Genomic DNA, 26,802 nt, shown 5'->3' with positions numbered 1-26,802 from the left:
GAGCGGTCAAACAAGTTTGAAAACACACATCTACGAAATTTAGGTACTACTCAAATTAAATCGTCCAGGATCCAAAGAGGGTAGGAACATAAGAATGGAGACTCCCAGGCTTCCCTGGTGGCGCAGTGGTTGAGAGTCCGCCTGCCAATTCAGGGGACACGGGTTCATGCCCCGGTCCGGGAAGATCCCACATGCCGCTGAGCGGCTGGGCCCGTGAACCATGGCCACTGAGCCTGCGCGTCCGGAGCCTGTGCTCTGCAACGGGAGAGGCCACAACAGTAAGAGGCCCGCGTAAGAATGGAGACTCCCTAAGGCCCTCTGCTCGGCCTGATTTTTCCCACTTCCCCGGGATAAGCTCAAACTACCAAATGTCCCCAGTGCTCTCCTGGCTCGGGCACAATGCGAAGGAACACAGTGCAGGGTCAGTCCTACCTTCCCCTAGAAGGCGCTGCAGAAAATCCGTTCTCCAAGGGTAAGACGGCGCACACACCCGGAAGCATTTCCGCTCCGGACCCACTTCCGCTCCGCCGACCGCGAGTGCTCCTGTGACGTATTTCCGGCTGGCTGAGCTGAGCTCGGGTGGCCGGAAAGGAAGTAACGTCATCGGGGAGAGCAGAGAAGCCGGGTTGTGGCGCCGCCGTGAAGGCGCTTCACCGACAACATGTCTCATTTACCGATGAAACTTTTACGCAAGAAGATCGAGAAGCGGAACCTCAAATTGCGACAGCGAAACCTAAAGCTCCAGGGTGAGATGCGCTGAGCTTCGCGGCGGCCTGGGTTGCGGAGAGAGCCAGCACGTGGGCCGTGGCGCTCTGCGGCGGCCGCGGGGCCGAGCGGCCGAGCGGCCGAGCGGCGCTGGTGGGGAGGCCCTGCGGCCCCGATGTAGCGCTGGCAGCGTCCCCGCAGAGCGCGCGTGCTTGCGGAGCGTGGAAAGGCAGCCCGGGGCGGCCTCCCGTCGGGCCCCGCGCAGATGCCGACTCTCCGCGTGTCCCCAGATCTGCCCTTTCGGAGCAGCAGTTTGTCCTTATAGAGTTCGGGCAGGAGGCCTCTAAGAGTTCGTTTCCAGCCTGCCCCACTTCCACCCTCCCTTTCTGACTTCCTCACCACCTCTAGGGTCATCCCCACCCCTATTTCCAATCAGGCACGTGGGACTTTCTCACCTCCCCGCATCTTCCTTTCACATCATCTATCTCATGTCTCTGTCGCTTCAGAACAAGCTAGGTGTCGCTCTTCACAGAACATTCCTGATACCCTTGCCTTCCCCTGCCCACCTGCCCTGCTTCGACTCTTGAAGAACTAAATCATTTTCAGCTGCGTAATCTCGTGCTCTGTCTTCCTGTCACCCCTAACTTTAGGTTATAAATTTCTCAAGAGCTTCTACGTATTTGCATCCTTAAAGACCTCCATGAAAAGCATTTTACCTGAATGTCACTTTTCTTTACCTACCTCATTTGCAGTCCTAACTTCCTGACAGTGGGTCAGACATCCTGAAGTTATGTTAACCTTTTTCGGTCCTGTATAATACGGAAGCCCCCTAGGGCAGTGTTGGAGGCATAATGCCTTACACTAGCTGGTTTTCTTCAGAGATTAGTTGATTGAAAGAAATTCTGGAGGAGAGAAGAGGGGTGTGGGTTTTAGGAATAATGTTTTTGAAGTTCCTTTATATTTCCATTTCCTATGGAATAACAAAGCGTTGCTAACTACTTCTTAGTTAAAAGTAACAAAAGATGGTGCTTCTTCTGTATACAAAAAGAAACTTGTAAAGACAGTCTTAGGCATTTATATATGATAAATATCAAGACAAATAAGTGGTTACATCAACAGAATTTTCAATTCACTGATGTCTAGGAAAGTATATTTGTCAGATACCTAATATTAGAATGTGTATTTTGTAAGTAACATTGGCCCCATCTGTTTGTTTAACCTCACTGAAGTTTTCCTGTTCCAGACTTTTAACTCCTTATGGACAGAGATGTGGTTTTTGAAGTTAAAAAATCAATGCGGCTTTCCCTTTTTTTTCTTTTTTTAATTTATTTGTCCTGCAGTAGAACAATGTAAAATTGGAAGTTGTCTTTTAATATACATGACAGGGAAGTAAAAACTAAATCATTTCAGTCCTGGAAGCCATGACATTTCTCATTTGGGATACCAGTGTTTCTAAGTAAACCTCTCCTTCTTTGTCACTATGTGTGTTCTGTTTTTAAACAGGGGCCTCAGTTGTGAATTTGTCAGAAACTCAAAATGGAGATGTGTCTGAAGGAACAGTGGGAGGTGGAAAAATTAAAAAGTCCCTAAAACAGTCTGTGAATGTGGGCTTGTCAGAAACCCAAAATGGAGACATCTCTGAAGAAGCAGTAGTAGGTGGAAAAGTTAAAAAATTCCTAAAACAGTCTATGAATGCAGGCTGGTCAGAAGCCCAAAATGGAGACTTACCTAAAGAAACAGTGGAAAATGTAAAAGTTAAAAAATCCTCCAAGAAATCTACCACACTGACCAGTGGGGAAGCAGCAATGCAGTCTCCCAATTCAGAATCAAAAAAGAAAAAGAAGAAGAAGAAGAAAAAGAGAAAAATAGTGGATGATGCTGGGCCTGGTATGTATTGTCTTTGAACTTAAGCTATTCAGGTTTTCAAGTTATCATTCTGCTTTTCCTCTCTTCTTCTTATGTCCACATGACACGCAAGACTCCTCTGTACTTACTGGCATATGAGAAAATAGCCTGGTAGCTAAAGCAGACATTGGGGGGGTGGTGGGGCGGGGTGTGCAGTTTAACGTTTCTCAAAATACTGCTCTTCTTTGGCAGTTAACTATCTGAGCTTTTAATGATAAACACAATGTACTATGACATAGTATTGGGCTGGCCAAAAAGTTCATTCGAGTTTTTCCGTAAGATCTTACGGAAAATATTTTAGGTTTACCTGTTTCCAAAGAGAATTGTGGAATTACTGACACTAAAGAAATCTGGGCTGGTAGTAGAATCTATCTTGGGTCTTTATGTATCAAGGACTTTGCATTAGTGATTCTTTTCATTTACGTCTTTTTTGCCCCATTCCTTTTTCCTACAATAAATTCTTCCCTTTGAAAGGCAACTTAGTGATAACTTGGATATGCAAAGTGTATAAAATAGCAGTTAGGAAACTTCTGAATAAATGGAACGTTAATTTCCAAGTGAGTAGAATGGCCAGGATTGGGGAGGCAGGGCTATTTTCTTTTGCAAGATTCTTGGATGGAATAAGCTTAGGTGAAAGAATAGGCATTTTAATTGAAATGTGAGCAAGCAGAGATTTCAAGACAAGATAGGACAGGTATCAGCAAACTATTCAGCCTTCTGCCTATTTTTGCAAATAAAGCTTAATTGGAACACTGAGGTGCCCATTTTTTTACTTGGCCTTTGTGGTGATAGAGACCATATGGCCTGCAAAGCCTAAAATGTTTACAGTCTGGCCCTTTATAGAAGTTTGCCAGCACTTGTGTTAACATATCCTATTCATCTTTTGTCTGAAATAAAGGTTTCATTTAGAAAGACACTTTGAATTTTCCAAACATGCATGGCTGTCTTTTTACTGCCTACAGGCTATAATACATTTGTAAGTTATGAGAAATCGTTTAAACAAAAAGTGAAATAAGATAGAGAAAAGCATGAGGATTAGACATTACAGTTTTGATTTAAAGTGATTGTAATCCTATTCTAAAATGATTAGTGCCCTTAGGATTCTTGTTCTGAGTATGCCTAAGGAAGTGATATTATTTCTTCTCTCAAGCATTGAATCACAGGGCTGGGAGTTTAAATCCTATTGGTAACCTTTAAGAACTGTTTTAAGGAAAACAGAAGTAATAGGCCTTGAAGACCAGCTGATAATATCCATGGCCTTTGAACGTGTGGGTCCTGCAGTGTTGACCATTTCCCAGAAGGGTGTTAGTAAGGTCCAAGCAAGAGCCCAGTCCTGGGCTACAAAGAGTCCCGAGTTCTGGTTTAGGTCAATTCTGTTTTAACTAGCATCACTAACTGCCATAAACTTGTAAAAGCCCAGTATGGTAGTTAAGCCATTTGGCCCAGAGTGGAACATTGAAGAGCATGATGGGAGGTAAGACTGGAAAGGTAGTTTAAGGGACTGTGTTACAAAAGTTGTGGATGTAGAAATGAAAAGCCAGGAGGCCTTCCCTCTCCTCCCCTCACCACTTACATTCAAGGAACAGGCCAGTTTCTATCGCCCAGCTAAGTAGATTGTTGCTCTTGCTTTGTAGTCTGCGTCTGGTAACATGAAGAGCCTTTTGTGTTTCTGTTCCCCTTTAAAACAAAATTAGCTTTTATAGAAAATTTATGTTTAATGGCATAGGAGGAAAAACCAGTGCTTGTTACAAGTTTTTTTAAAAAATGTTAATGACTTGCCCTTGTTTTTTTTCTCAGTAAAGGTTATAGAACTGGGTGTGATTAACATACTTAAATTGTTCAGCTTATAAAAAATTTCTTGCTCACTTAAGATGGTATAATATATAAGTAGTAAGTCAGACAGAGAAAGAAATACTATATGATATCCCATATATGTGGAATCTGAAAAATAGTACAAATGAACTTACAAAACAGAAACAGACAGAAAACAAGCTTATGGTTACCAAAGGGGAAGGGGGGTGGATAAATTGGGAGTATGGGGTTAACAGATGCATGCTACCATATATAAAGCAAAGAACAAGGATTTACTGTATAGCACAGGGAACTGTATTCAATATAATGAAAAAGAATTTTTAAAAAAGAATGTCAGTATATACATATATATATGTAGAACTGAATCACTTTGCTGTATACCTGAAACCAACACAATATTGTAAATCAACTATACTTCAGTAAAAGAATATGTATTAAGAAACCTAAAAAGTAAAGTTTGTTGGCAAATCTGTGTGTCCCACTGGGTTTTTTAATATAGCCAGATTTTTTAATCAGGAAAAAGAGATTCTTAGCAAATTAAAACTGAAAATATGTTAAGCTTTTGAAAATATGCCTTTTTGCATCACACATGTTTTCTTTTGTGGTCTCATTTGGTATTCTTATTTTAAGAAAAAAATTTGGGGGGGCTTTGTCCTTTAATCCAAAGATTCCAAAAAAGCAAAAACTGAAGACAAAGGAGACTCTGAAGTTGGTGCCCAGGCTCCTGAAGAAACAGAAAACAGTGTGGAGAAGCCAGACAATGAGGACGATGACAGCATGGTGCCCAGCCTGCCCCTGGGACTGACAGGTAGCTGTCAGTGTTGTCCAGATAGATCTTCTCTAAAATGCCATGCCTCCTTGGATTATAGTATTTAAAGGTTCAGTTGTGGCTTTTAATTTACCTGGAAAAAATAAGTATTGACAAGAAATGGTTTTATATCTAACTGTTGCTTTTTATCATCCATGTTGTGTGCCTTAGTTCTTGTTGTTTCTTTCTCTGTTTTCCCCTTTTCTTTATTTCTAACACTAAATATTCTGACATGCACACGAATAGTTCTTGGGGTCCTCTGTTCCTTTGGTTTGTCACTTTCTAAAGCTCACTCCATGTTGTAGTAGGAAAATCATTGGCCCGGAAGTCTGGAGCCCAGACGTTCAATACTGGCTCCAATACTGAAAGAGAAGGGTGAAATTAACATTATTGAGGGGCTGGTGCCAGAGTCACCTCCTTTAGCCTCTATTTCTTTACCTGTAAAGTCAAGCGTTTAGGCTAGAATCAGTTGCTCCTAACCAGAAATGTCTAGCAGTTGTTTGGGTTGTTTGGTTTGGGTTTTTTGGTTATTAAAATAATTGAGGTCCAGCACCCAATCTCCATAATCAAAATTGCAAAGGTTATGGCAGTGGTTCTCAAACAGGGTGATTTTACCTCCCAGGTAGGGTGACCGGCTCATCCCAGTTTTCCCACTCAAAGTCCTGCATCCCTTAAACCTCTGTCCCAGGCAAACCATGAGGGTTGGCCACCAATATGTTTGGTTGTCAGAACTGGGGGCAGGCTACAGGCATCCAGCAGGTAGAGGTCAGTGATGCTGCAGGACATCCTATAATGCATAGGACAGCCTCTCACAACAAAAAATTACCCATCCCAAAACGTCAGTGGTGTCAAGGTTGCCAAAACTGGGGTTATAGCCAGGGCACGTGTGGGGCGGGGAGCTCCCGGATGATCCTGATGCCTCCCCCTGCCGGAGAACCACAGTACACCTGATACATGGGTACAGTCTAACCATCTGTGGCTACATCTGACTCTTCTCAGTTGTCTTTCTGGAGTGAGAGTTACTATTTTGATTGATTTCATATTCAGTTTTTATTACACTGAATGCTTTCACTATTTATTTCTCATTCCTTAAACATTTCATTTCTCTCTGAACTCTGCCCCCGCAAACCACCCCCGTCTCTCCCCTCTCCCCTTCCCGCCACCTTGGCATTTTCATTTCATACAAGTCCCTCTCCGTCTGTTATTTTGTTACAGTATAGGCTCTGGACTTTACATCACACGGCCATTAGCAGTGGAGAAACTTCAAAAGTATAAGGTTTTTTTATAGGGGTTTATTTTCTTATTGGAAGAAGCTCTTCTAAGCTTGACACCAACCCAGTCATGTTTTCAATCAGCAAAACTAATTTAGGAAACTAGCAGTATTAACTATTAAGAAAAGATACATTTGCTAATGATAAACTGTCTTTTCTCTTCAGGAGCTTTTGAGGATACTTCGTTTGATTCTCTGGCTAATCTTGTCAATGAGAACACTCTGAAGGCAATAAAAGAAATGGGCTTTACAAACATGACTGAAATTCAGCATAAAAGTATCAGACCACTTCTGGAGGGCAGGTATGATTAACATTGAGGTTTGGGCATTAGTATCTCTATTTTTAGTGCTAGTAGTTGGGAAATAAAATACCAGTATGTTCTATTCACCTTGCACCGTGTTGGGTAACATACCCAACCTTCGTTAAAGGCTTTAGCTTATTTACTGATGTTTGGAGAAAACTGTTCACTTCTGATTTTAGCACAATTCTTATTTTTGAGTTAAGTATTTAACCCACATGATTGATTTCAGTGATAGAGAAGATGGGGACTTTTTTCTTGTTATGATCCAGCCTCAGTGCCTAAAACATGTGTGATAGTACATGGTGCTTGTTGAACGAGTAGACTAAATGTCTCTCTCCTTTTCTTTTTTATTTTTTAGGGATCTTCTAGCAGCTGCAAAAACAGGCAGTGGCAAAACCCTGGCATTTCTCATTCCTGCAGTTGAACTCATTGTTAAGTTAAAGTTCATGCCCAGGAATGGTAAGTCTGTGGTCCCACTGTTTCTGCCAGTATCTCACTGGAAGTCTGTTGTAGCTGTTGGTGGACTCCTGGTGATGACTACAGTTTGACTTTCACTGTATATCCTGTCTTGCTTTTTAGGAACAGGAGTCCTTATTCTCTCACCTACTAGGGAACTGGCCATGCAGACGTTTGGTGTCCTTAAGGAGCTGATGACACACCACGTTCACACGTATGGGTTAATAATGGGTGGCAGTAACAGATCTGCTGAAGCACAGAAGCTTGCCAATGGGATCAACGTCATTGTGGCCACACCAGGCCGTCTCCTGGACCATATGCAGGTAAGAGAACACTTGTGTGGTCCCCATCTTTTGTCTGTGTGAAACATAAACTTGACAGCTAACAGTTTTTCTTTGTCCTTTGTGTTGTCAGAATACACCAGGGTTTATGTATAAAAACCTACAGTGTCTGGTTATTGATGAGGCTGATCGTATCTTGGATGTTGGGTTTGAAGAAGAATTAAAGCAAATTATTAAACTTCTGCCAAGTAAGTAGGTAGCATCTGCATGTGGTTTGCCGAGTAGCTGCTGGAAGTAGATGAGAGTTTTTCCTGTATGAAAACTACCAATGTCAGAATTTTAACTTAGCAAGTGAAGTGGTTGTGCCAGTCACCCTCAGATGTAGTTTGCAGCATAAGCATCACTCTCACTAGTGACTTAATGCAGTGGTTTTGCCATTTGAGAGGCTGCCGTGCAAGTTGAACAGCCTTAACGTGCATCTCGTTCCCGTCCGTCCCCGCCACCCCATCTCACATCTCCTGGGTAGTCATCGACTTGCTGCTTTCTGTGTTATGTTTGAGTGGTACATACCTTGGTTATAGTACTTGAAACATTGTAACCTGCTTATGTCTATAAAAACACCATGGTTCAGTACATTATATAGTTGGTTTTTTCATGCTTTGTTGCGGTATAAGTAACATAATAATCTGTACATATTTTAAATGTATGATTTGATACGTTTTTGTCCTGTTTACACCTCGAAACCATCACCACAGTCAATACAGTGAACATTTCCATAACCCTCAAAACTTTCTTTGTGCGCCTTTGTAATCCCTCTCTCTCACCGTCCCCTACTTCCAACAGCTGCCACGCACATCTCTCTCACAGGTGACGATCGATCTGCTTTCTGTCACTGTAGATCAGTTTGCATTTTCCAGGGATTCATATGCAGTGTAACTCTCTTTTTGTCTGGTTTCTTGTGCTCAGCAAATTCTTCTGTGATTCGTCTGTGCCGTTACACATATCAGTAGTTCTTTGCTTTGTTCCTCAGTGGCGTTCTAGTGTATAAATATGCCACAACCTGCTTATCCATTTAACTGTTGATGGACGACTGTGTTGTTAACGGTTTCGGTCTACTACAAATGAAGTTGCTGTGAACATCCATCTACACCTCTTTTTGTGGGCATATATCTCCTTTTCTGCTGGGTGATTACCTAGGAATGGAGTGGCTGGTGTATGCTTAACTTGTGCCAATTTACATCCCCATCAGCAGTGTATGGAATTTCCAGTTCCTGCTGTTAAGTCTTGAAATTAGGTAGTGTTAACCCTCCAACTTTGTTTGTTTTCAAAATTGTTTTGGCTGGTCTTGTCCTTGGCATTTCTATATGAATGTTAGAATCAGTTTTTTAATATCTGAGGATCTTGGGATTGTACTGAATATTGATCATTGGTGGAAGACAATGTTGATTCAACACGTGAATGAGATAGATCTTCGTTTATTAGCTCCCTAATTTCTCTCAGCAGTGTTTCAGAGTTCAGTGTACAGGTTTTTTCATATCTTTGTGAGATAAAATTTTTCACTTAATTGTTTTCTTTCCTGATTGAGCTGGCCAGACCTCCAGTATAACCCTGAGTAGAACTGGCAAGAGAAGACATGTTTGTCTTACTCCTGATCTTAGGTGGGAGAGCATTCAATCTTTCACCATTAAGTATGATGTTAGCTGTAGATGCTCTAGATCTGTATGCCCTCTATCAGACTGAGGGTGATCCCTTTTGTTCCTAGTTTGCTAAGATTTTTCTTAAATCAGAAATAAATGTTAAATTCTGACAGATGTTTTTTTTGTGTCTATTGAAATGATCAGATGCTTTTTCTTTAGTCTGTTAATGTGGTAAATTATATTGGTTAATTTTCAACTGTTAACCAACCCTGCATTCCTAGAATAAACCCCACTTGGTCATGATGCATTATCCTTTATATATATTTCTGGATTCACTTTGCTAAAACTTTGTAAAAGGTATGAGTTGGGAAGCTCTCTTCAATGTCCTGGAGAGTTTATGAAATATTGATAATATTTCTTTCTTAAGTGTTTGATAGACTTCACCAGCAGAGGCCCTTGGGGTTGGAGTCTTCTTCACATGAAGATTTTAACTCTAATTTCCTCAATACGTACAAGGCTATTCAGGTTTTCTGTTTCTTCTTGAGCAAGCTTTAGCAGTTTCTTTTTCAAGGAAGCTGTCCATTTCATCTTAGTTGTCAAATGTCTAGACATAAAGTTGTCCATGGTGTTCCTTTCTTACTATTTATAGTGATACCATGTCTCTCATTTCTGATAGTTCCACTGAGAGCGTTTTTAGTTGTGAAGCAGTTCTAAAGGTTCCCTGAAGGATCTGAGTTATGTTTCTGTGGGTGTGTTTCAGCCCGCAGACAGACCATGCTCTTTTCTGCCACACAAACTCGAAAAGTTGAAGACCTGGCAAGGATTTCTCTGAAAAAGGAGCCCTTGTATGTTGGTGTTGATGACGATAAAGCTCATGCAACCGTGGACGGTCTTGAGCAGGTACTTTTTGTCAATACCTTCAATTTTAAGGATCGTGGGTGTTTCCTTGCAAGTGTTTGGAGGGTCGTCGAGAAAGCAAATGGGTCAATGCACTGAATATGTCACCGCCGATTGTAGAGGAGTAAAAAACATTTTGCTGTTTAATCATCTCTTGCGCTAAGATGTTAGGTGAGTTAGAAGGCAGAGAGGCTGGTTTCAGGCGCCTCGCTGTGGAACTGAGGTGACAGAGATCCAGACTGGGTTGATTAAAACCAGAGCCTGTAAGGTTGAGTCTTCTGATGAACGATGTGAGATGTTTCCCGGAACACTGTAGTTTAAAAACCTTTCATTGGTTGGTTAGTGTTTACAAATATATTCACCCAGCTTTGTGACCATGTTCAGGACAGTGCACTTAAGCTGTGGTTATTTGAGGTATTGCTGTTAAGGACCTTCTAAAAATGAGTCATTGATACACTTGGAGGGTTCCAGTCAATAGAAGTATTGGTGTATTATGATTACAAGAACTTAACAACCACTAGTCTCAGAAATACGGAAAGTATTTAGTATCCAGTGATTGTGGCCAGTAAAAGGAATCAAAAGAGTTAAAAGTAGTCTTACATTTAGGAATGCATTGTTATACTGACGGCAGTAATTTTGCTGTAGCTGAGGCATAACAGTGGTGCTCTCCATCACATTATATTAGCTCATGAAGCTGAAAATGTCCATTTGATTATTTCGTGTCTGTTCACGTGAACCTCTCCTAGGGATATGTTGTCTGTCCTTCCGAAAAGAGATTCCTCCTCCTCTTTACATTCCTTAAGAAGAACCGGAAGAAGAAACTGATGGTCTTCTTCTCATCCTGTAAGTCCGTGAAATACCACTACGAGTTGCTGAACTACATCGATTTGCCTGTCTTGGCCATTCATGTAAGTGATGGTGATGAATTTATTAAAAACAGGTTACACTTATCACGTTATAGAGATTGTGGGGATTGAGGTATTGCTGTCTCCTCCAGACATAGCTCTGAGTAGTTTGGGCGATAGTGGGTGACTGAGCCTGTGGGGGGGGGGCTTTGCTGGGGGAGGAGGGGCGGCGACCAGACAGGAGGAGCGGGCGCCGTCCCTTGAGGAGGTAGGACGGGCTATGAACTGGAAATAAAGCAGGGTAATAGTTCCACAGCTTGGGGATTCTACATCGAGACCTCCCACAAACAACTTCAAGTTTTCTGTTCCAGTGGATGTTTTGTTTTGATTCTAGGGGAGGCAGAAACAAAACAAGCGTACGACCACGTTCTTCCAGTTCTGCAATGCCGATTCGGGGATCTTGCTGTGTACAGACGTGGCAGCTAGAGGGCTGGATATTCCTGAAGTGGACTGGATCGTTCAGTATGACCCTCCGGATGACCCCAAGGTTCCCTGAGAAATTCCACATTCCACAGGATATCCCTTTAGGATGCAGTGACTGCAGTGCTTCTGTGATACTGACAGTGTCGAGGGCTTTTGCGGGACCCAAAGGGGGTGTGTGCAGGGAGATTGCAGAGGTGTCAGTGGGACTTAAGCTAGGCGAGTTGTATGCTTGGAAGGATCTGTTAAGAGCAGTAGGTGTCAGAAGGAAATAAAATTTGCTTACAGAGATAGATACCGTTCTTTAGTATATGTAGTAAAATAAGTTTTATTGGGTATTTCAACAAACAGTAGATTATATAAATTATCAGCCAGCATTTAAATGTGTTTCCCAAAGCCCTTTTGAAGTTGAAGCACACTTAATAGCCATTTGATGAGATCATAGACTTAATGTGAATGTTCTGTCCAGCTTTCCTTGGCCCCGCGCACGGCTCTGTTACCTCTGTGGGGATGCTCCCTGCAGAAGGAATGGGGGACTGGCTTTGGGGAGCACGGGCATGGGCTGCGTGGCGCCACGAGGTGGAGGCGGGCACCGTCTCGCACTGATGGGCTGGCATACTGCCGTCCACCACCGCGCAGGTTCTGGACGTGCAGATCGCCACGGGTTGCCATGGAAACCAGTGTATCACTTCAGGTTTTCTCTCTCCACCAAAGGAGTACATTCATCGTGTGGGTAGAACAGCCAGAGGCCTGAACGGCAGAGGGCATGCCTTGCTCATTTTGCGCCCTGAAGAATTGGGTTTCCTTCGCTACTTGAAGCAGTCCAAGGTAAAGACCTTCACTTGGAAAACCTTAAGCTGGGGACAGAGTCCTCTCCAGAGGAATTGGTAACCGGTGCACCTGGCCTTAAGCACCATTTCTAGGTGTGTCCGAGGAGTCCTGCGTCGTCGCCATGCTGTTTGGACAGTTGTTACAGCAGTTTAGCAGATGAGATTTATGTGGGTCGCCCCCAGGGAACGTGAGCAGGAAACTATCCTCGAGGCCCCGTTCTTGAGCTCTGTGTCGCGCAGGGTGCATCCCGTCCCCAGTCTCCGCTCTCGTCCCCCCAGCCGTGTTTGAGACCTCCTCCACCCCTTGTGAGTGAGCTCCCTCACACCGGTCATCTCTGCTCCCCTGCTGCAGCCCTTTTCCATGTGTCTTCACCCTGGTGTCTGCACCTCGCCCGAGGCCAAGGGAACCCATTCCTTCCTACCTCTTCCTCCTTCGGGCCCTTATTCGTTGACTCAGTCCCTCCCTGGCAGTTAGCTCTTTACCATCTCAAGTGTCTGACCAAAAAAAATAACTTCAACCCTAAACCCGCTCTCCTATCACTAGGTCCAGCATGGCTACTGCCTGTCGCCTTTCCTCAGTCTGCTGTTTTGAAAAGCGGGTTAAATTTCAACTCCTCTGATTTTGGTCTCCAGTCCGCCCTGATCAGGCTTTGGCCTCTCTGTTGCCAGGTCCTGAGAATGCTTGTCGGGCCTTGTCTTGCCTAACATTTGCCTCTTCACTGGCACAGTGTCGCCTGGTGGATTTTCCTTCCCCCACAGCCCCCATCATGGAGCAGTTCCTCGGGATTCCCATCAGCCCTTGCACTTTTTCTCCAGATGCCTGCTTCCTGGCTCTCAGATAGCCTCTGCTTCCGCTAGCTGCCATCTCCTCTGGGAGGCCCAGCCCTCCTTCATGTCCCCCCCAGCACGGGTGCTTGTCAAGTTGTCTCATCACTTACCTGTCTCCCCGCAAGGCTGCAGGCTCCCTGACGGCAGGGCCCGTGACTCGGGCAGCTGTTCTTTTCCCCCAGCATCTAGCACCGGTCTTGCACTTTCCCAGTCATCTAATAAGTTAGAACTGGTAAGAAATATCCTTCCTGTAGGAGTTTGTGATCATTGTGACCTAGTGTCATAAACCCCAGTCACAGGGCAGTGTGGTGTTGGAGAGAAGGGCTAGTGGTTCCTTCAGCCAGAAGCTTCAAGCTGCTTCATCACGTTGCATCCCCAGAGATCTTTGTTTAGAGAAAAGGGCTTCAGTGATTGATTGCCCCTGCCGGTTTCTCGCCTCTTCTTTCAAGAGGGTTCCATAGCATGATTCCTGTGCAGTGAGCAGAGGGAAGGTAAGCCTTTCCCGTTGGCATTGGGAGACAAGCAGATGTCTGGCCCATGGGATCCCACAGGCCTGTCCCCTTTCATCTCTTCAGTGCCTGACGAGCTGCAGCAGAGCCATCCTGCTTTACTCATCTGTGTGCTTTTGTTTTCTAGGTTCCATTAAGTGAATTTGAGTTTTCCTGGTCCAAAGTTTCTGACATTCAGTCTCAGGTATGCAGGGCAGAGGTGGGGAGGAAGGGTCATCCCAGCACCACCTTTGTAGTGTCTCATGGACAGTCATTGTACTCCGAGTCTCCCTTTTCATAAAGTGAGAAGTTTGGACTGAGCGATTGTTTCGGTGTCTTGTCGTGCTGGTGACCACATTCCAGAGCTCTCTACCTTGGTTCAGTCCGTATCTTACAAGAATTTTGTCATTATTCTTAACTGCAGCCTGATTTTTCAGATATTACAGTGCTTGGAGCAGGTGTATTGGAACAAATGTTTTATATGACGTGCTTTTTTATTTCATTAAAAGCAATATTTGTTTCTGTTTCAGCTTGAAAAACTGATTGAAAAGAACTACTTCCTTCATAAGTCAGCCCAGGAAGCGTATAAGTCATACATTCGAGCGTATGATTCCCATTCGCTGAAACAGATCTTTAATGTTAATAACTTAAACTTGCCTCAGGTTGCTCTGTCCTTTGGTTTCAAGGTGCCTCCTTTTGTTGATTTGAGTATCCTTTTCTTTGTGGTTATGAATTCGTCCAGGCACTAAGGGACAGAGGCTTGACCGGGGGCCTTGGGGCTTAGCACTTGGGTTGGTGTGTCTGCTCTGGCTGAGGCCTGCGGGGCCCAGGCCTTCAAGCTGGTCACTGACCTCTTGTCAGTACTCACATGGGATGGGCAGGGGTTAATTGTCAGGGTGGAGACTACAGAAGCGAGACAGTTCATGGCTTTAAAAAAGACAGCAGAATTTGAGTGGCAGAGCAGGGGGAGTTGTACGTTCTGGGGAGAAGCTCAGAGGGGCAGGGCTTGGCGGTTGTGTGGCTTCAGTATACAGGGTGCACAGAGGAGCGGGATACCTTGCAGAAGCTGAAGACAAGATGGAACCTCTCAGGGGGCTTTTATCCTCTCGGTCATTGAAGCATTTCATGCAAGGAAGTCACAAGACCAGTGAAAGAAAATAACCTAAGTGCTACTCAAGATAAAAGGCAAAGGGAACACGTCCAGTTGCTTCTGTTATGATATGTAATATGTGTTTTATTACACATTTTCAACAGAAGAAACAGCCAGCTAGAGTGAGGCCCACTCGTTAACACTGGTAGAAACTCCCAAGGGGACTTGGAGGACCACAGTTCGGGTGGCCGTCTGCATTGGGAGCGTCGAGTGGATGTCTTCCGTTGTGAACACATGTTGAGTCCCCATGTGACAGGAAGAGCAACTCCACTCAGTCAGGCGCCTCTGAATCAGCTCCCAGCAGAGGTGAAAGTCATTTTGTTTTGACACTGGGAGTATTTCTTAATGTGTTCCTACACACTTACCGATTTACCCCTTCGGCTTCATTGCGTGGAAGAATAATACAAGTATTACACTGGGCTTAAAAATCTGTCCTGCTAGGTGTAGTCCACAGTTACGTGGCCACTCCTGATTGTCTGGAATGTTCGCTGTGTTCGTGGCCTGGGGAGGGGTGGTGGGGCCCCTGGGGTACAGCTGGCTGGTTCTGCAGACAGCAGACTGGAGTCCTTGTCTTTGTGTTGCTTGATTTCCTTAACGTCCCCCTTTAGACGTGAACAGCAACGACGGCAAACTTAAAAAAAGGGGCGGCGGTGGTGGCTTCGGCTACCAGAAAGCCAGAAAAGTCGAGAAGTCCAAGATCTTCAAGCACATAAGCAAGAAACCATCTGACGGCAGGCAGTTCTCTCACTGAAGACACGCCTTTGTCCTGAAATGGATTTTTTTTTTTCTTGCTCTAACAAAGGGATTGTTGTTGCCGTAGGATTTGGGACTCATCTAACAAGAGTATGAATTGACTTGGGGCGCTGGCACTGATATTTCCAGTGGGTCTCCTCTTCGGGGATATAAAACAGTTCAGTATTTCTTGATTGGCCAAGGACAAAGCAAGGGGTCTTCTTAGTCTTTGTGATGATAGAATGTTTTTAAGTTTAAATCATTTTTTCCCCAAATTCGTTACTGTTCTAGTGTAATTCTTTTGGTACCTTTCCTTCCTGGTGTCTGAACATTTGTATGGCTTAGGGTGCTGTGTCAGCCTGCCAGGCAGGGCAGGTGACACTGGATAGCTGCAGTTATCTCAGTTTATTTTTTTGGTTTTGGTTGTTTCTTGGACCTTTCGTTGTTTCTTGGACCGTCAGTAGTTTTCTGACCCCTCCTGAAAATGCTGCCATGTAAAAGGGCAGAGGGCTTTGGGAAATACCTAAGAAGCACCTCCGGTTAAAGGTGGCACTGTTTTCTTTATATGTTGGACTTTAAAACAATGATCCTTTCTCCATTTTACTTTTTTAAGAGGAAGAAATACGGGTTGTCATTGTTACTTAAGTAAAGTGCCCCAGCAGTCGTGACATGGAGGGTCGGGTGGGGATGGGATCTGAGAGCTTCGAGCCTCATTTACAGGTGTAATACTCGGCTGTTCTCCATTTGGTAACTGAGCAGACTTTTTTTTTTTTTTTTTTTTTTTTTTAAGGCACAGAGAATGGTGACACTCCTCAGTCAAACTTGTCTGTTTGAAGTGGTTTGGAGTTTGGTGAGCCCTTCCAACTCTTCACAGTACTTAGAAGGCAGAGCATCTTTTTGAGAAAAATTGCCTCTTTTAGATCCACGAAACAAAAATAGATTTATGGTGAAAATTGAAAATGAACACACATCAGAATGAGCAACGAAGTCAGTGGTTTAGGCAGATGGGGTTTTTTGTTGTAGGAACTTTTGATTTCTGGTGTGTTTTATGTTTTATTTCTAGCGTGGTTTGTAGCTAAGAATGGTTATTACATTTTGTAGTTGTTTAAAACCAAACTTGCTAGCATCATTTTGCTGTTGTACCAGTTCGTATTCATAGATTCCTAGTAACTGTTACCATCAAGTGTAGAAGAAACCGTCTGGCGAACAGCACTGCAGCAGGAAAAGGAAGGAATGGTATTCTGTCCCACACCTGGGCTCGACCACTGTCCCCCTGGCTGGACAGGTCCTGGGTGTCAGGCCTTGATTGCTGGGCTTCTGGCATTTAATAACTGTTTCTCTTTCCAGTAACTATTCTTTTTTGTTGCAGAAATAATCATGTTTCAGAAAGTACACAAAAGCAAAGAGAAGAATATTTAATCACTGAACAGAAGTAAATACTGCCAGTATTTTGATACATAACCCTCCAGTGTTTTGTATACATTTTAATTTTTTTAATCAAAGGTGAAGTAAGTCATCCTTACCCACTATTTGTAACCATCTTGTTTCATAACATTATTTTCCTGTCATTAAATAATTACATCAACTTTATATCTCATTTATTACTATGCTTTAACCTTGCCTGGTCTGCCTGGATTTGAGTTCTGGAGGCCTGCATGTCCCACACTGGCTCTCCTTGTCTCAGTGTGTCTAGTGCCTATTTTGTCATTTGTGACAAAAGTATATAAACAGAAGGTGGAAAGATTGTCCTTACTACGATAACGGCTTACTTCAGGACTTGCTGGGAGTCCTCTGTGCAATTCTGCTGGCAGGCTGGTCCAGCCTAGGGACATTCAGACAACCAGACTTGACCAGCCTGGCCAGGATTCAAATGTGAGGGAGCGGTCACTAGAATCAGATCACGAGGTCAGTGCAGCACCATCTGCAAGGCTCGTTTGCACAAAGAGAAGGCCTCCTTAGGTTCCTGTGCTAAGAGTACAGCTGCTGGTGGCACGTGTGCGGCCACTATCTTGACAAATGGGATTAAGTGGCTTCAGCCAGGAAGGCCAGGCAGCGTGGACTGGAAGCAAGCAGATCACTGCCAGCAGATAGAGACCTTTGGGTCCTCTGGACTGCAGGTGTGTCATTGCTATTTCTAAATTTATTTGGTCTTAGCTGCCCAGGTTAAAGCTGAATTTGGGATATCCAAAAAAGGATCTTGTTTATTCAAAAATACGTAGTGATGGGACTTTCCTGGTGGCGCAGTGGTTAAGAATCGGCCTGCCAATGCAGGGGACATGGGTTTGAGCCCTGGTCCGGGGAGATCCCACATGCTGCGGAGCAGCTAAGCCCGTGTGCCACAACTACTGAGCCCGTGCGCCTAGAGCCCGTGCTCCGCAACAAGAGAAGCCACCGCGGTGAGAAGCCCGCGCGCCGCAACTAGAGAAAGTCTGCACGCAGCAACAAAGACCCAGCACAGCCAAAGATAAATTTATATTAAGAAAAAAAAATCATAGTGGTTACAAATGAGTACTCTGGAACCAGAATGCCTGGGTTCAAATTCCAGCTCTGCCTATTTTCTGGGCCTGTTAAATGAGTAGAACAAAGAAAGTAATAAAACCTACTTTGTAAGGTGGTAAGAATTGAAGGCACTAACATGTAAGGTGCCAGGACAGTACGAAGTACCTGTTAGCTGTCTTTATTAATACCTAATTCCTACACAAGAGGCCTGCTGCCCAACGGGGATCAGGTACAAGGACTCACTGAGAAGCCTGAGCTATCTTGGGCCTTTTGGAGAACAGGCCAAGGATTTCTGACAGTCTAGGTCCCCTGGAATTCTGATCAGACCCAGGTTCTGGGAAGGGCTCCAATCCTGCAGTACCTTCCTAAGGCAACTGTCAAGTTGATTCATGCAGTTTTCAAGGCTGATTTGTATTGGGTATTTGGTGGAGGGAACAATGACTTTGGATAACGCTACATGTTCATGAATCAAGAGCCTGCTAGGTGCCAGGAATTGCAGAGGACACAGATGCATGTGGCTGAGCTCCTCTTAGGAGCCTGGTAGGTCTAGAGAAGATAGGTGTCATCAGCAATTGTAATACTGTTTTCCAAGTCATGTGACATGGAGATATATAGAGAAATGTCCCAGCTATTTCTAAGCCTGGAAATTCTGCATCCTTGGGTTCATGTGGACTTCGGATGATAAAGAGCTGTCGGAACCTTCTCTACCTATGGAAGACAGGCTTCTGTTCTGGGAAGTGAGTTCCCAAATGCCACACAAGAAATGTGCCACACAAGAAACCAGGAGATTTTTTTTTTTTTTTTTAAGATTTTTCTTGCCCATGCCCAGGAGATTGCCCATATAGGCCTTTAGCAGGGCAGAGGAATCTGGATGGTTCTCAGCACAGCTAGGTGTGGGAACATCCAGTCTAGAGTACAAACACAGACAGTCTCTTGCTAAACCTTGTAATGTTCTCATCCTGTAAAGTAAAATTGCCAGACACAGGAAATGGTGTTAGTGTGTTTCGCCATCCACAAGGCAGGGTGGCCAGAGGAGACACCTAAGACTCAGGCTTTCCAGCAAGAAACAGCTGTGCCTTTGTTTGAAATGCCTGACGTGGGAAAGCACAGTGCAGGACAGCACAACCACCTTGGCCCCCATTCCTCTCCCAGCCAGCCAAAGCCTCGAGACCCCCCAACAGTGCTCCAGTCAGTTGGGACCCAGTTGGTTGGTTTTAGCACAGGAGATGTCACTAAGAAAGCCATTCTCCCCTCTGGGACTCAGCATCTCATCTGTAATTTAAGGCAGGGGGAGGGGAGGGGGTGCAAACAAATTTTAACTAGATGACCGCTGTAGTGGACATTTTTGGTTTGTGGGGCTGCCCAGCATCTAATCTTCCTGGGTTCAGACACCGAGCCATGTAAGTCCTGGTGTGTGGGCGGGATCACTTCCCCTTGGAAAGCAGAAAGCCTCCCCTGCAGTCAGAAGGGCTGTGACCTAGGTGTAACCTGAAGGCATCGGAATGCTGAATCAGCTACTAAAAAAGGAGCAGAAACAAGTAGCAGATTCCTCATCCATCTTCCAGAGACAGCTGCGTCAGGAGCAGAGGTGGCTCCAGCTGTGGCGTCCGGGCAGCAGCAGGACTTAGCGCCAGACTGACTGTGGGATGTGACTTTGGCTGTGGTCCTGCCCATTAACGACCTGCCCCTGTTTCTGCCTCTTCTCCAAGCCGGGGTCTCCAGCCACCCACTGTCATTTCAATTAATTCCTTTCAGTTTAAATCATTGAGTGGCTCTTTGTTGCTTATAAGAAAGAACCTAACGAAATAACCTCTAAGGCCCCTCCAACACTCTGTGACTCTAAGGTTTGGTTTCTCTCTCTCCCTCTGTTGGGAGAGGGTAGAAAGTCCAGGTTGCTTCCCACCATCCAGGCTCTCCCTGCGCAGACTCCTGCCTCCTACACAGGGAAAATGGCTGATGTGGAGCAAAGCCAGGACTTGAAACATGCCAACATCCTTGAGGCAAGGATGCATCAAAGGAGCAACAAGTGGCAAGTTCACCACCTCCAGGGAAAGATCATGGAGTACTGCCCTGGATCTGGGGGCCTGCGGGGCGGGAGAACGTGGGGCCTTCGCATTTCTCAGAGCCTCGTGTGGAGCATTGGCGCTGGGAACGGACTGGGCTGCCCTCATCGAGCCTTCCAGGGCCGCAGCTTCTGGAGTCACAACCTGTGTGAATCCCGACTCCACCACTGACCGTGAGGCTTTGAACAGCGACTTCCCTCTCTGCGCCTCAGTTTCCTCATCCACAGAAAGGGAGGAAGTCACGGCATCCGCAGGATTAAACGCAGTAGAGCAAGGGAAAACTTTAGCACCGAATGGAACCGAGTCAGCTCTTGGAAATGACAGCTATTGACAGCTACTACCGCGAACATCAGAAAAGGGATAGGGTGGGTCAGAAACAAAACAATGTTTTCTCGGACTTCCCTGCTTTCTCACACCCTCTCCCCACCATCAAAACGTCAGGGTTTCAGACATAGGCCAGTAAAGCCCGGGAGGTGTCGTACGCTTTCTGTGATTCCGCATCTCGCCAGCAGGGGGCGTGGCAGCCGAGCGGGAGCGACCTCTGCGCAGAATCCGGGGGTTGATTGGTCTTCCTTTTGTTGGCAGAGGAGGGCCATAGGGGGCTCCTTCCCCCGTCCCCAGCCTAGAGGAAAGGGCGCGGGGCGAGTAGGGGGAGAGCAGGGGTGCCCGCTCGCCAGGCTCCATCCTGCTCAGGGCTGGCGCGGGTGTCCCCAGATGCAGACGGGACACAGAGCCCCTGAGCCCTGACAGAGCGGGCGATGCTGGCCGAGGGCTCAGGAGGCGTACCTCGTAGCCCTGATGCTCCGGTCAATAGGGCTACCAGGGCGGCTGTGATAGAGGAAAAATTTTAAAGGTCAGAAACCACATGAGAACTGGGCCTCAACTTTTTGTTCAGGTAACGTGTATTTGAGCATCTACTAAGGGTAGAACCCCAGGAGTGTAGGGGCGGTTCTGATGCCATTCTAGAAGCTTACTGTGAGAGGGATATGACATAAATACAGGCACAGTGTACTATACAGAGAAAATAACCATCTCCAAGGGTTAAAAGACAGCAGCTTTGGGAAGGTGTGACGTCAGAGTGGAGTCTTGCAGGAGGCTTTACCTGGAGCAAAGGGGGTGACGCAAAGGAGGAAGCAGGTGTCCAGGCAACGATGTGAACAGCCTGAGCAAAGGCAAAAATGAAGCAGCTTGGGTAAAACAAGAACAGTACTGTCCACCTCACTGGGCTGCTGTAAGGATTCTATGAACCAATATAAGCACTTCAGATATACTAGCTGCTATTAGCAGAGCAGGACGTGTACTTTAGGAGGCAGTGAGAGACGGGACTAGGAACCTGGGCGGAACTTGGCTCGAAAGCCAAGCCATGAAGCTTGGACTTTAATTTGGTTCGCAGTGGAAAGAAAGCGGGTGCAATGTCAGATTGTGCATTAGGATCCATGCTGGTTAATGTTTAGGGTGGAGAGGACCAGGGTAAAACTGGAGGTGGGGCAAGCTGGGAATTAGAGAAGGAAACAAGAACAGAGATGAGACATTGTGATGCTGCAGTCCTCCAGGCATGACACTGATGGATTCGGGGGTGACACTGGAGTGGCTCGAAGAAGACGGTGCGGTGTGCTGACCACAAAGACAGGGCACGGAGAGGAATGTGATGCCATTAGCAAATACAAATACATCGCCTTGAGCACGTAACCTTAACTCATTAGCTCACTTTCCTCCTCTAACTAATGGAAAACCATCCCTGCCTCGCAGGATTGTCGTGAGAATGAAATGAATCCACAGATGCGAAGCAGCTTCTGCACAGCAAGGACTGAACAAGGTTTAACCCCCTCGTCTCCCATCATGAAAACGCTGTCTTGTGTTGCCTTTTAATTATTTCATGTGACGAAGCTTTAGATTCTTGGCCAGTTCATCAGTGTACCTACAAGTATTTTCCAAGTCTCCAATTTAATTTTCTTACAGATCACTTCTGTACTTTGTGCTTACATCTACCTCATTTGGAAATTTTTCTCTCTCTGTTTCTTGATGTCTCTGCATGTAGACCAGTGGTTCTCAACGGAGGTCAGTTTTGTCTCACAAGGGACATTTGACAGTGTCTGCAGACGTTTTTGGTCGTCATGATTGGGAGAAGGATGCTGCCAGCGCTTATCGGGCAGAGGCCAGAGATGCTGCTTGCACACCCTACAGTGCACAGGACAGGCCCTCACAGCAGAGAATTATCCAGCCCCAAATGTCAGTGGCATCAAGAATGGGAAACCCTGACCTAGACCCTCCTTGAGGGCATGGCTCTGGGTCTTATTTATCTTTGTATCCCTTGTGTCTAGCACACAGAGTTAAGAGTTTAATAAATAGGGATTAAACATGGGGCTTCCCTGGTGGCGCAGTGGTTGAGAATCTGCCTGCCAATGCAGAGGACACGGGTTCGAGCCCTGGTCTGGGAAGATCCCACATGCCGCGGAGCAACTAGGCCCATGAGCCACTACTACTGAGCCTGCGCGTCTGGAGCCTGTGCTCCGCAACAAGAAAGGCCGCGATAGTGAGAAGCCCGCGCACCGCGATGAAAAGTGGCCCCCGCTCGCCGCAACTAGAGAAAGCCCTCGCACAGAAACTAAGACCCAACACAGCCAAAAATAAATAAATAAATAAATTAATTAATTAATTAATTTTTTTTTTTTTAAAAAGAATGGGAAACCCTGATCTAGACCCTCCTTGAGGGCATGGCTCTGGGTCTTATTTATCTTTGTACCCCTTGTGTCTAGCACACAGAGTTAAGAGTTTAATAAATAGGGATTGAACAGAAAAGAAATCAGGAAGAGGTGCTGATTTCTGGGGCTTCGGAGCAAGTCAATGTTGAGAATTCAGCAGCAAGGAGGACCAGAAGTCATGAGAGAACTTGCAGCAGGACATCTGGAGTCATTCCGTCACCCATGAGAGCTGTACTGAGTAACTACTTTGTATGAGGCGCCGTGCTAGACGCTGCAGCAGCAGAGGGGAGCAACTCCATCCCTACTCACAAGGAGCTCGTGGTCCACTGGAGGAGGAGACGCTCAGAAGCAAATCCATCATGAGCAGAGCCTCGTGGGAGCCCTGAGGATGGGCCGCTAATGCTGCCTGCGGATTCGTGGATGACGCGAGCATTGACCAGAGGCAGGAGGGGCCGGGAGAGATGTCTTGGGTAAAGAAGACGAGCAAGGACTGGAAGATATTCCAGGTGGTGGGAACTGCTCATGCCAAGCGAAAATGGTGGAAATGCCGGGCAGGGCTGCACGAGAGGACACTGAGGAGTGATGTGTGGTGGGGAATAGCAGGTGAGCCAGGGCTCTGTATTTGGAGAAGGGTAGGAAGCATTTGTAGGTGGACACAAAGACAGAGGGCGGGACTTCCCTGGTGGCGCAGTGGTTGAGAGTCCGCCTGCCGATGCAGGGGACACAGGTTCGTGCCCCGGTCCGGGAAGATCCCACATGCCACGCAGCGGCTGGGCCTTTGAGCCATGGCTGCTGAGCCTGCACGTCTGGAACCTGTGCTCCGCAACGGGAGAGGCCACAACAGTGAGAGGCCCGCGTACCGCAAAAAAAAAAAAAAAAAGACAGAGGGCGGTCAAGAGTCCTGTACAGCAGCTACACGTGTCCTGTGTAATGAACACTGATTTCCTGTTAAATAAAGGTTCTTGAACTGCCACCGTGCCTAGGTCAAGAGCCGCTGTAGTGTCCTGGGAAGACAATGCTGTTTGCTTTTCTAGGATAGAAGAGGCTTAAACATATCGTTGGGCAAAGGAGCGAGAAATTGAAGATGGAAAAGAGAAAGTGAGGGTAGTCGAAGAAGCAAAGCCTCAGAGAAGGCTGGCAGGTGAGTAATTGATATAAACAGGACACTTTCCTGTTTGATGTTTTCCCCACTCTAAGTAAAACTTAAGAAGTGTCTGCTTCCTAACAGCATCCCTGGGCATCCTTGGCTTTGAGGTGTAAGGTGGCATTCTAGCTCCCCTGGCACCAGAGCCTGGAGGTTTGCAGCTCCATAGCGACCCAGGTGAAAAGACCAGGTTCTGGTTAGAGCAGGAGTACCTCGGATATGTGGGGATCTGTGGCAGCCAAAATAATGGCCCCCCCAATAATGTCCATGTCCTAATCCCCAGAAACCATGAATACACTACCTTACGTGACAAAAGGGACTTGTGGATGTGATTAAGTGATAATCTTGAGATGGAAAGTTATCCTGGATTACCCAGACGGACTCACTGTGATCACAGAGGTCCTTATAAGAGAAAGGCAAGAGGGTCAGACTCAAAGAAGGTGATGTGAAAACGGGAACAGAGATCAGAGAGTCAGGGAGAGATTTGAAGATACTACCCAGCCAGCTTTGAAGACAGAGGAAGGGCTGAGAGTCAAGGAATGCAGGCAGATGCTAGAAGCTGGAAGAGCAAGGAAACATTCTCCCTGGAGCCTCCAAAAGGCTCTGCTGACACTTTGACTTTAGTTCAGGGAAGCCCACTTTGGACTTCCAATTATTGTCAGATAATAAATTTGTGTTGTTTTACACCACTAAGTGTGTGGTAATCCATTACAGCAGCCATAGGAAACTAATATAGCACCTTTCCCCCATTTCGAGTTGAAAGACTTCTTTGTACCTGTGCACATTTCCCAGGATCCTTGGCAACCATTTGGAAGACACAAGCTGTAAAACATTGGACTTCTGCATTCAGCCTTGGAACAACATTCACAGCTGTGGAAACTGGAGTTTCAATCTTAATAGAACTCCACAGGAACTGAAGACGCTTTAAAACGAGCTATCTTTTGACCCCAAATCAGACATCTGGAAGTCTCATTACAGACTCTTCTGCAAACGCCAGTGTGGCAAGGAATTAAATTCACCAGCATTCTCTGCTTCAGAGAAGTGTCCTCTGCAAACGCCAGCTGGGTTGAACCCTTCTGCATCTGTGATGGACAGAGTGCAGCAATGTATTCAGTACCTACATGTTTGTTTCCCTTAATTCTTTCAGGTGCCTTTGGGGAATAAGCGGTGGTGGAACGGTTGTAATACTCAGTTTTTTAGTCCACCTTCATTTCCCTCAACTCTAAGTAACAGCTTTACATGCCGGAATAGGTTACCATAGCAATATTTTCTAAGCAATAGATGGGCTGAATTGCACTATTGAAGAATCTCAAGAGAAAATATGAATAACGACCTGGGAAAGTCCAGCATGCTACAGAGCCTCGAGGCTGTTTAAACAAGGGGCTCAATGGATTCCCTAGTGATCGATCAGAAAGGTGCGACCCCCCAGGTCATATAAAGTGCAGTGTGGGCAGCTATGGATCACCCTCAGAGCGCCCACCTCCTCATCTCCAAGTGACCCATCCACGAAGCTCAAATGACAAAAGACAAATTAAACAGGTTGGGGGGAGGAATCTTTGAAATTCATATCAAAAATGGGTACTTGACAAACCTCTCCTACAGGGATCCTAGGAAGATGGTGGTCACCCTGACAGAATAAGTTTTTCATTTTTCTGAATCCCCACATAAAAACAGAGCAGCCAGAGAGCAAAACAAAAAACCACAGACAATAGTTACATAAAAACAGAGCAGCCAGAGAGCAAAACAAAAAAGCCACAGACAATAATTACAACAAAAAGTAGGTTACAGAGTGTCCCGTTGAATCCCAAAGCACAGGTGGCAAACAGCCACAGACCTGCTGGTTATTGGCAAAGTGCAGGAGGAAACAGTGGGAAATAATGCAGCAGCTGACGGATCTAAGAACAGGAGAAACCCAAAAAGAACAAACAGGGGGCCAAGTTGAGACCAGCAGCTGAAACTGGAGGTTTTCCCACTCTATCGTGAGTGAGGGCAAGGCTGGAAGGGCTGGAGGAGTCCAATCCCTTTGAACCCTTTTTGGTAGCTCTAATGAGACATAATATATATTATTATACCATTCATGTACCATACAATTCACTCACTGAAAGTGTTTTTCACATATTCAGGGAGTTGTGCAACCATCACCACAATCAATTTTAGAACATTTCCACCATCTCAAAAAGAAAGCCTGTACCCATTAGCAGCCCCTACCCCCTGCCTCCAGCCACTGGCAGTCACTAATCTACTCTCTGTTTTTATAAATATGCCTATTCACTATCTTGCACATAAATGGAATCATACAATATGAAGCCTTTTGTGCCTGGCTTCTTTCACTTAGCATGTTTCCAAGATTTATCCATGTTGTCACGTGAACTAGTACTTCATCCCTTTTTATGGCCAAATAATAATCCATTGTATGAATATACCACATTTTATTTAAACATTTGTCCATTGACAGGCATCTGGATTGCTTCTGTTTGGGGGTGTTATAAACAATGCTACTATGAACATTTGTGTACCAGTTTTTGTGTGGACACATATTTTCATTTCGCTTGGGAACATACCTAGGAGTGGAATTGTTGGGCCAAATAGTAACTCATGTTTAACTTTTTTGAGGAACTGCCAGGCTGTTTTCCAAAGTGTCTGCACCATTTACATTTTTAACAGCAGTGTATGAAGGTTCTAATTTCTCACATCCTCAATGACACTGGTTATTGCCTGACTGTGGTTTGTAGCCATCCTAGTAAGTGTGGAATGATATCTCATTGTGGTTTTGATTTTCATTTCTCTGATGACTAATGATGTCATGAAGATTTTCCTCCATGTTGTCTCCTAAGAATTTTACAGTTACAGCTCTTACACTTTGGTCTTTGCTCTATTTTAGTTAATTTCTGTATATGGTGTGAGGTAAGGGTCTAACATAATTTCTTTATGTGTGGATATCCAGCTGTCCCAGCACCATTTTTTGAAG

The 26,802-nt window shown here is 45.4% G+C and overlaps 1 protein-coding gene across 1 annotated transcript; it reads left to right on the top strand.

The window, feature by feature from the left end:
• Positions 1–581: 581 nt before the first annotated feature.
• DDX18 (DEAD-box helicase 18) lies at positions 582–17,016 on the top strand. The gene is made up of 14 exons (XM_081242614.1): positions 582–746; positions 2,209–2,592; positions 5,090–5,230; positions 6,667–6,802; positions 7,161–7,261; positions 7,382–7,581; positions 7,673–7,787; positions 9,937–10,076; positions 10,820–10,981; positions 11,313–11,465; positions 12,113–12,226; positions 13,693–13,749; positions 14,075–14,252; positions 15,303–17,016. Exons 1-14 carry the CDS (start codon positions 662–664, stop codon positions 15,443–15,445), a joined length of 2,109 nt encoding a protein of 702 aa, XP_081098740.1. The 5' UTR covers positions 582–661; the 3' UTR covers positions 15,446–17,016.
• The last annotated feature ends 9,786 nt before the right edge of the window (positions 17,017–26,802 follow it).

The sequence above is a fragment of the Mesoplodon bidens genome, assembly GCF_964165515.1.
Source record: "Mesoplodon bidens genome assembly, chromosome: 8".
NCBI classification, from domain to species: domain Eukaryota; kingdom Metazoa; phylum Chordata; class Mammalia; order Artiodactyla; family Ziphiidae; genus Mesoplodon; species Mesoplodon bidens.
The sequence above is the reverse complement of the archived record's forward strand: the minus strand, read 5'-3'. Positions and strand labels throughout refer to the sequence as shown.

Excerpts from the sequence above, each read along its gene's own strand:
- DDX18 (XM_081242614.1), top strand. The coding sequence starts at position 662 with ATGTCTCATTTACCGATGAAACTTTTACGCAAGAAGATCGAGAAGCGG. Across the intron at positions 10,982-11,312 it reads TGCCTGTCTTGGCCATTCAT|GGGAGGCAGAAACAAAACAA; the intron begins GTAAGTGATGGT and ends TTTTGATTCTAG. Across the intron at positions 11,466-12,112 it reads ACCCTCCGGATGACCCCAAG|GAGTACATTCATCGTGTGGG; the intron begins GTTCCCTGAGAA and ends TCTCCACCAAAG.